Source organism: Clarias gariepinus, chromosome 15 (assembly GCF_024256425.1).
Source record: "Clarias gariepinus isolate MV-2021 ecotype Netherlands chromosome 15, CGAR_prim_01v2, whole genome shotgun sequence".
Classification (NCBI taxonomy): Eukaryota; Metazoa; Chordata; class Actinopteri; order Siluriformes; family Clariidae; genus Clarias; species Clarias gariepinus.
In genome coordinates this window covers 26,843,934-26,853,067 of record NC_071114.1, presented here as the reverse complement: position 1 = coordinate 26,853,067, position 9,134 = coordinate 26,843,934, and the positions used below count along the sequence as shown (strand labels likewise).

At 37.4% G+C, this 9,134-nt stretch overlaps 1 protein-coding gene across 2 annotated transcripts; it reads left to right on the top strand.

Moving 5' to 3' along the window:
* Nucleotides 1-3,447: 3,447 nt before the first annotated feature.
* LOC128542695 (beta-1,3-galactosyltransferase 1-like) lies at nucleotides 3,448-8,850 on the top strand. Of its 2 annotated transcripts, XM_053512652.1 has the most exons (4): nucleotides 3,449-3,665; nucleotides 3,774-3,960; nucleotides 6,831-6,924; nucleotides 7,547-8,850. In XM_053512652.1, the coding sequence occupies exons 3-4, from the start codon at nucleotides 6,884-6,886 to the stop codon at nucleotides 8,679-8,681; spliced, it is 1,176 nt and encodes a 391-aa protein (XP_053368627.1). In that variant the 5' UTR covers nucleotides 3,449-3,665; nucleotides 3,774-3,960; nucleotides 6,831-6,883; the 3' UTR covers nucleotides 8,682-8,850. The 2 variants fall into 2 exon arrangements, with proteins under 2 accessions (XP_053368628.1, XP_053368627.1); XM_053512653.1 differs by lacking the exon at nucleotides 6,831-6,924 and having other exon boundaries at nucleotides 3,448-3,665.
* The last annotated feature ends 284 nt before the right edge of the window (nucleotides 8,851-9,134 follow it).

The window sequence follows — 9,134 nt, the reverse complement described above, 5'->3', positions numbered from 1 at the left end:
TTACAGAGGTTAAAAAGGTTACAGAGGTTAAAAATCAATTTTCTTCCTCATTGCAGTGTGTGCGCGCGCGAGCATAATTTGACACTGTGCTGGCTATGTGTATGCGTGTGAAACCTCCTTCACAAACATACGCACACAGAAATTAAGGCGAGAGACACATTCTGCTCTCCGAAGAAACTCTGCTCTGTCGCAAATCTTTTTAGAGGTAAGTTTTACTTTACACCAGTGATTCTGTTAGTTCACACGAGTATCATTAGCAAGTATCACACGAGTATCATTAGCGATGTTTATTGCAAATTTTTAGATAAAACAGTGTTACGGAAGTTTAGTCCAGTGCGGGAGATGTAAGCTAGATGTAAGCTAGGATATAGAGCCTGAGTTTTGTTTTTCAGTAGTTTTTTTAGTTGGATTTTAGTTAGTGCAGGATCCACCTGAAAGTTTGTACTATAACCTGACAATGCAGCAAATAAAAGAACGGGCAAATAAAAGAATCGACCAGTTTGTCCATCTCATCATTACACAAGCATTAATTAACGGGCTGTTACACTGTCGCGAGCAACATTAAAATAAAGCGGAAAAGCTTTAATAATTTAGAAAACAATAGTCTTTCCGTTAATGTGTGTGTGTGTGTGTGTGTGTGTGTGTGTATTTAAACGAGAGGAGAAAGTTTCAATGTGTAAGAAGGGGGAGACAGGAGGGGCTGAAAGCAAGAGTCTCCAATTACACACACACACACACACACACAGCGCCTGAGTGCACAAACGGAAACACTTATCTGCCGGGATTTATTTTTTCCTTTTTTGAAATTTAAAGTGCAGGTTAATTTGTTTTATTTTTATTTTATATTTTGTATTAATTATTTTGTATGTATTTATTTTTTCGGGCTGTAGAATGAATAATTTATGTTTTCATTATTTCTTATGGGAAAATAAAATTTGGTTTACGAGTGTTTTGGAATACGAGCCCACTTCTGGAACAAATTATGCTCGTAATCCGAGGTTCCACTGTATATATGGATTTCGATAGCTAGATTTGTTGCTAGTCGTTTTTTGTTTTTTTTTAAATGAGTTGCAGGGGTCTTTAAATCCAGTCCTGGATGGCCAGTGTCCAACACAGTTTGGTGATTCTTCTTCTCAAGCACAGCTGATTTAACTTATCTGTTAATTATTAGATTCAGTGCGTGTGTCTAATACCAGATGTTGGGTCGAAATACCCCAACCAGGTGTTCATTTGTCCCAGCATTACCCAACAATGTGTTTAAAGTACCCAAAATAATTCAGAATTTCGACCCAGCGTAAACAACCCAACAATGTGTTTACAGAAACAAACTAGTCTCAGCCACTGGATGTGTAAATGAAAATATATGAATACAAATATCTGGAAGTCCATCTGGACAACAAACTTGACTGGTTACTCAACACAACGGTGCTCTACAAGAAAGGACAGAGTCGATTGTACTTTTTTCGAAGAATCAGGTCTTTTAACGTCTGTAACACCATTCTACGGATGTTCTATGAAACCGTTTTGGCGAGTGTCATTTTTTACGCTGTGGGCTGTTGGGGTGGTAACATTAAGGTGTCTGATAAGAACAAACTGGACAAGTCAATTAAAAAGGCCGGATCTGTGCTAGGTATGGAGCTTGAGTATGGAGTAGCGAACAGAAGGATTCTGTCCAAAGTACAATCCATTTTGAACAATCCTTCTCACCCAATATATAGTGTTTTTGCTGAACAGAGGAGCAGTTTCAGCCAAAGACTGATCACCACAAAGTGTTCCACAGAGCGCCACAGGAGATCCTTTCTCCCAACGGCCATAAAAGTTTACAACTCTTCTCTGTAACTCATACACACATGTACGTGGATTTTCACTGACCGTAACAAAACAGGACATTGATACTTACCCGTATTAATACCATGATAAGTGCAATACTACTTCGATATGCAGGTTAGACTAAGTGCCATTCCCAAATTGCCTATAGTGTTCAAAAGAGTGTATGTGTGTGCCCTGCGATGGATTGGCACCCTGTCCAGGGTGTACCCTGCCTCGTGCCCTAAGCCTCCTGGGATAGGCTCCAGGTCTCCGCGACCCTGAATACAGGATAAAGCGGTATAGGAGATGAGTGAGAAAGTAAGTGTATGGCTGTGTACATGATAAATTTTAAATTTGAATTGCGGGACACAAACAGATCTTAAATTGTCCATAGAATAAATCCTTGCTTGCCAACACATTGTAATTTGTGTAATATCTGTTGTGTTCAACAAGCCCGATGACGCTCTTTCCCCAAACTTCTTTCCCACTGAAGAAGGAGAGCAGATACTAGAAAATAAAAAAGTAATGTAATGTTAATGTTATTATAGAAGCAACAATGTATTAACATCAGCACATGATTTCCACATTATTTCTTTTGACCAATCAAAGTCATTGCTCCAAAAGTGCTATGATACATAGTATCGTGTTATAAACATTGTTAAAGAAGGTATAATGAGGTATAAAGAAGGTATAATACAGTCTTGTTTAATAATTTATGCATATTAGCTTCTTCCCACAGGCGATAAGGTCTCTTAACCACACCACCATGCAGAACTAATACCATCTTTTTAACATCCAAAATTGACTGGACATTCATGGACATAGTGTACACATTCATGCACACCTACACAGACATATGTATGTTTTCATTTTCTGGACCATTGCACAAGACACTTTAATAAGTCGTTTTAATAAGACACTTTTTATGCATATTTGCATATGTCTTCTTTTTTTACATCAAATTTCAAAATCTTTTACAAATTTATATTTTTTCTCTATATTCTCTATATTTTGCTATATTATGAATTTTCTTAGTTGTACAGTATATTTACATTTTTATCCTAGTTAAAAAATATCCTATTTTTATTCATATTTATTTTTTATCAATAAGCTTTAATTTTCTTTTTTAAGGTCACTGGCGGTCGTATAAGCAATTCACTGCATATCATACTGTGTACGACTGTGTATGTGACAAATAAAATTTAATTTGAGTATTATCAGCAGGTAAATTTTCGTTCTTATATAAAAAGTAAGAAATGATAGGAGTAGTAAGATCAAATTTTTGTCTATTAGTTTCACTTAAGTCAATGATAATTAATTATTAATAATTATTAAGTACTCTATCTTACTAGAATAATAATTAAAAAGTGTAAAAGTAGGACACTCATAAACCTTATAAAATGTGTGCATTTTATTTAAAACATAACACAAAATTATTAAACAGTTAAGTAATTGTATGCGGCTTTAGAGAGGGTGAAATTTGTAAAAAAAAAAAAAAAAAAATTTTTAAAGAAGAATAAAATTTATCCTGCCTGCCAGGCGGAAATGACTGGTATCTCAAGAAATTTTAACTAAACCCTGAATCCTTTCAGTCTGCTTAGGCAGATCAAAACAGTTTCGGTTACTTCGGTTCATCTAAGGCGTCCCACAAAAAAATTTAAAGTCACAGAGACACTTCCTGTCAGAAACAGTTGCACATTCCCTATTCACACTAAACTCAGAGAGAGATGGCTCGGCTGAATGTTACAAAGACTATTCATGATGCCTTTTTACCTGGACACATGTATACTCAGAAATCTCTTTAATGTGCCACTGAATTCAAATTTTAGGATCCAGACACTTTGTCACCTAACCAGGTAGGTGTAAACTCGAAGTTTGATGTTTGTGGATATGTTTAAGCTTTATTTCTTTCTCCTTACTTGGATTTATTTATTTTCTCCAATGGATCACATGAATGCATGAAGTTGCCGTACTGGAATCATGCTGGAGATCGAGTAAAATCTTAAACACAGCTTAACTTTCACAAGCTCTGTGGATTTAGCAAAACAACAGCCACAATATTTTAAGTTCCGAAGGACGTCGGCTTCTCACCACTCATCTACACTACACACTACTACAGTGGCTCCTGCACTTCAATGTCCCAAAGCAAAGGTAACTCAAGCCTCCTGAAATATTTAGGTTTACCAATAATATTGTTGGTCTGGCAAACCTGTAGGCAGAATCTGTTTTATTAATGACAAAATGTTTAATTAGAAGCACTATAAAGCAGAGTGTAACACTTTTGGCCCATGGCACATTTTTGTGATGGTTTACAACACTTTGCTCCACCAAGACCTTTGTCTTAAAGCGAATAATAATGAGTTAAATACATTTACATTAAAAAGTTTCAATCCTTCAGCAAAAATGTATCTAAAAGTATATATTAAGGCAAATGCTCAAATTACGGTAATGCTAAACTCAGGCATGTTGAAACTGTCTGTATCAGAAGTGATGTTATACATGAAAGAATTGTTACACTCTTTAGTACAACAACTGGGCTTAAACATTTATACTACTGACTTAAGAAAATTCCAAAGAAAAAAGTGAAGTGGTATATATGTGTGTGTGTGAGTGTGTGTGTGTATATATGGGAAAAAACAATGAAACAGGAAATGAAACTCAACCGATTTCATGTTAGTGGTTTCATGGTTAAATTTCACCAACGATTAGGTCAATCCTAACTGATCAAGTCAAGTCAAGTCAAGTCATGTAGGCTTTTATTGTCATTCCAACCATATACAGTTTAGTACACAGTGAAACGAAACAACGTTCCTCCAGGAACAACGTGCTACAAACATGCAACAACATAAATTAACAACAAAATATAAATTAACAACACACTTTACCGGAACCAACTAGCTAAACTAAGAGAACTAATTAGCTGACTGACAGATTTACATTTTAAGTTAACATACACTATTTATTTCTATATTAAAAAGAGACAACAATAGACAACAGACAACAAAGTGCATTTGCAAATGTGCAAACAAAGAGCTACAATACAATGTAACACAACAGTGTAACACATTACAGTACAATTTTTTTTAGTTTTTTTTTTTTCCATTAGTGATGAGGTGTAAGTTGAAGTAGTGTGAAGAGAAACAGTAAACAGCAAACATCGACATTCACTCGTGTTAATGCCAAACATCGTTTCATTGGTGCCAACAGCTAAACTCTTGGGCTGTGGAGAATGTGAAACATGTATCTGATGAGTCCACCTTGCCTATCTTTCCCACATTTGGGAGAATTACGGTGTGGAGAAGCCCCAAAGAAGTCTAAGGGGAACATCGGGGGCCTACCTTTGAGCCAACGGAAAACATTGGGGGCCCCTGGGGCTTCTGGGAACATCAGGGGTCTAACCTGGGGCTAACAGGAACACGTTACAGGCGCCTTCCCAGCTCAACTGTGCTGCTCGCAGACCTTCCCCAGTCTATCTTTGGGGCACTCCAAGGGATTTAGCTCATCTCTCTCTCCATGATGTCTTGCCCGATGGCGAGCTGACTGCCAACAAAGTCCACTCGCCACTGGTCAGCCTCCCAGTCAGACACCTTTGCTATGCCTTGATTAGGGACTATGCCTTACAGTTAGTGGTGGCAAGTGAGGCATACATGCAAAAGTTACAATTTTAACAAAAATAAACATAAAGCTTTCACTAGAGTAGAACAAAACAAAAACAAAAAAAGTTCTCCCCTCACCTGACCGAGGTGCACTCTGGAAAATGTAGTCCAAAACAAAACCAATGCATCAGGGCGCAAGGTGCCCTCTAGGGGTCATTTCTGACAATTACTTAAAATATATAACTTTAATATGATTGAACCCAATGCTCAAAAATTTGATATAATCAAATCAACAATCCACCTACAGGTTGGAGGTCACTGGTGGTGTTGATTAGCTCCAGCTCCACACCTGAACATTTGGTTCTGCAATGTCTCCTTTTTAATTTTGTGAAATTCATTGTTACTTAAGCATTATAACACTTGCAGAGATGATTTCAATTACAATCTGCCCAAAATATGGACTACAGTTGTATCACTATTTCCATGGCCACATTCCTAAAAAAAGCATTGCCGACCATTTTTTTTCCAAGTTTATTCAATTCAATTCAATTTTATTTATATAGCGCTTTTAACAATGGTCATTGTCTCAAAGCAGCTTCACAAAGATGAAAGAAATTCAATAAAAAAAAAATATATATATATATATATATATATATATATATATATATATATATAATAATAAAAATAAAATAATAATAATAATAATAATAAATTGTGTGTGTGTGAGAAAAATGTGTCTAGATGATAACGAGATGAATGAATGAAATTTCTCTGATGAGCAAGCCAAGGGTGACGGCGACAGTGGCAAGGAAAAACTCCCTGAGATGGCAATAGGAAGAAACCTTGAGAGGAACCAGACTCAACAGGGAACCCATCCTCATTTGGGTGATAACAGATAGAGATGATATAACACCATGTGTGTTATGCAGCTGAGAGTACAATATAACAGAAATTCTTTAAATTAACATGAAGTCCAGTTCAGCATAGGGATGAGTCAGTAGGTGCAGAGGGCAGATGGGGTCTGGATCACTGGGAGCACAGGAGCAGGATGTGTAGCTCCAATTATAATAAGGCAGAATCCAGCTGGAGCTGGTCCTTCTCTGGATGCCTCAGGATCCTCACAGGGTTGGCCTTTATCTACTGAAGCTGGTACAATCTCCAGATGCCTCGGGATGGGTAGAAAAGTACAGAACAGATGGAGAGAATTAGCGTAGTTGCTATTCAGAATAGATGTACTGAAGTATGAAGTTATGGGATGAGTTACATTATGGGATGTATGCCAGATTAAAGAGATGCGTCTTGAGTCTACTTTTAAACTGGGAAACTGTGTCTGAGCCCTGTAGCCTAATGTATATTTCATAAATTAAAATTGTTTTAATTAATTGTATTCCCATTTTATTGAATGTCTGCTGTTTTTTTTTTAAGTATACTGTCTGTTGGTTTGATCAACTGAAAGGAGCAACAATGCATGAAAGATAATGCCAATATTCAGTACATCAAATATGAAGAAATTTGGGAGGTAAGATGAGCATCTAGACTAACTGTACTCGATGTCTGTCTTGATATAGAATGAGACCGCTAAAAGTACCCATTGCTTTAAGTGTTATGAAACCATTAGACTTGAGCCACATGACACAGGAATAAATTTATTACCAACACACATACACACACACAGTACACACAAATACACATAGAAAGTTCCATTTATGCTTCTGTATCTCTACAGATCGGTCGTGACTCATCCAAATGCACAACAATCTGCTAATTGCTTAACTCAACCAATCAACTGTGTAATTAACTGGCCCAAAACTTGAAGCAGCTGCATGAGAAAGTCTGGGCAAGAAAGAAATCAGCTTCAGTCTTAGGAAGTATGCCTAACTAGTAATACTGCGCAAAGATTATTAAAAGAAATTGAATGTTAGCCACTGAGAAGGCTGTAAAGAATCAGAAAGGAACTCCAATTGTTAGATGCAAGAATATAGTATTAGTAATAATATAGCACTAGAAATCATAGTGGTTTTAGTAGCGTCATAATGAGTAACTAAGATGCTTATCATATTCGCCATCTAATAAATATCAAACTTTGTTCAAGCCAAAAATTTAAGCATAATTTTCATCTAATCATCGAATTATTTTTCCAGGCCGGCTGTCCTGGAAAGACTATTTGGATGTCAGTCTTCTTATCTTCGAGCTGCCTTCCTCATACTTGTTTTCTCAGCTGCGCTACTCTTCTACTATGTGAACTTACCAGAAAAAGCAAAAATCCGCTCTGAGAAAATTCACATAATAAACAACATGGATTACACCACTGCAAAAGCAGATATACAATCATCAAATCCAACCATTCACGCAGCTCCTGTACACTGGTCACCCTCATTAAATACAGAAAGTGGTATATCTGTTTTGTCTTCTGTGTTACAAGGTGAAAAATGTCCACCTGAAAGTACATACGTGATGGCATATCCCTGTAAATATCATTACATTTTAAACGAATCAGAGAGGTGTCAGAACGAAAAGCCCTTCTTGGTCTTGATGGTTCCTGTGGCACCAAAAAACAGGGAAGCTCGGGATGCCATCCGTACCACCTGGGGATCTGAGAAGATGGTTATGGGCAAAGTGGTAAGCCTTTTCTTTTTGCTTGGTCAGCCTGGACATGAAGGGAGAGAGAAGGTCCAGCAGATGATCTTGCAGGAGAGTGAGAAATACCATGACATCATTCAAAGTGACTTCCTGGACAGTTATAAAAATCTTACTATCAAAACTATGGTGAATATGGAATGGCTGGCAACCTACTGCCAAAATGCCACCTATGCCATGAAGATTGACTCTGATATATTCCTTAATGTAAACAGTTTAATAAACATGCTTCTTCAGGCACCAAGGGAGAACTATATGACGGGGAATATAGACAATAAGGCTTTTGTGATCCGAGACCCCAACTCTAAATGGTATCTGCCAAAAGATGTGTTTCCTGATGACTTTTATCCACCTTATGCACTGGGATTAGGCTATGTGCTGTCCCTGGACCTTCCAAACAAGCTGATTGAAGGCGCAAAGCATACCCAACCCGTCTATATTGAAGATGTGTTTTTAGGACTGTGCATGCGGTATCTTGGAATACCTTTCACCATTCAGGCTGATCAGAGCCTCTTCAACCGCTTCCCTATTCCTTACAACCGGTGTCGCTACTCAAAACTTATTGCTACAACCACACACAGTCTACAGGATCAAGTTAACTTTTGGAAAGACCTTAAGAAACCAGGACCAACTTGTTAACTTTGGATACTGTACAGGTATGTGCAGAAAATTATTTAGGGAGATAATGGATTGTACAAGGTTGGGTTGTAAAAAGAAACCTGTGTCCTGAGTAGACACAGTGGATCCTCGGATTGCAAGTAACCTGGTGTGCGAGCGTTCTGCATGGTAAGTAAAAAAAATAAATAAATTTGACTTGATAAACAAGTGATTCTTGATATACGAGTACAACGTATCATCGAGTGTTATGTGGCACGCATGCGCTTCTTGTTTTGATGCTGAGCATCATGTGATCACAACTGAGCGAATGATTAATCTGTCTTGCGCTGCGGAATTGTGGGTAATTATCTCCCATGCTTGGTCTCAGTGCCCGAGCGTCACTCATACGGTCAACATCCGTGCGCTCATGTACTGTTTATTATAACACTGTGACCATGTGTGTGTGGGCGTGAAGCATCTTTTATTTTGTATGTG

Coding starts and splice junctions, on each gene's coding strand:
- LOC128542695 (XM_053512652.1), top strand. CDS start 6,884: ATGCCAATATTCAGTACATCAAATATGAAGAAATTTGGGAG. Junction 6,925..7,546: donor AATATGAAGAAATTTGGGAG/GTAAGATGAGCA, acceptor TTATTTTTCCAG/GCCGGCTGTCCTGGAAAGAC.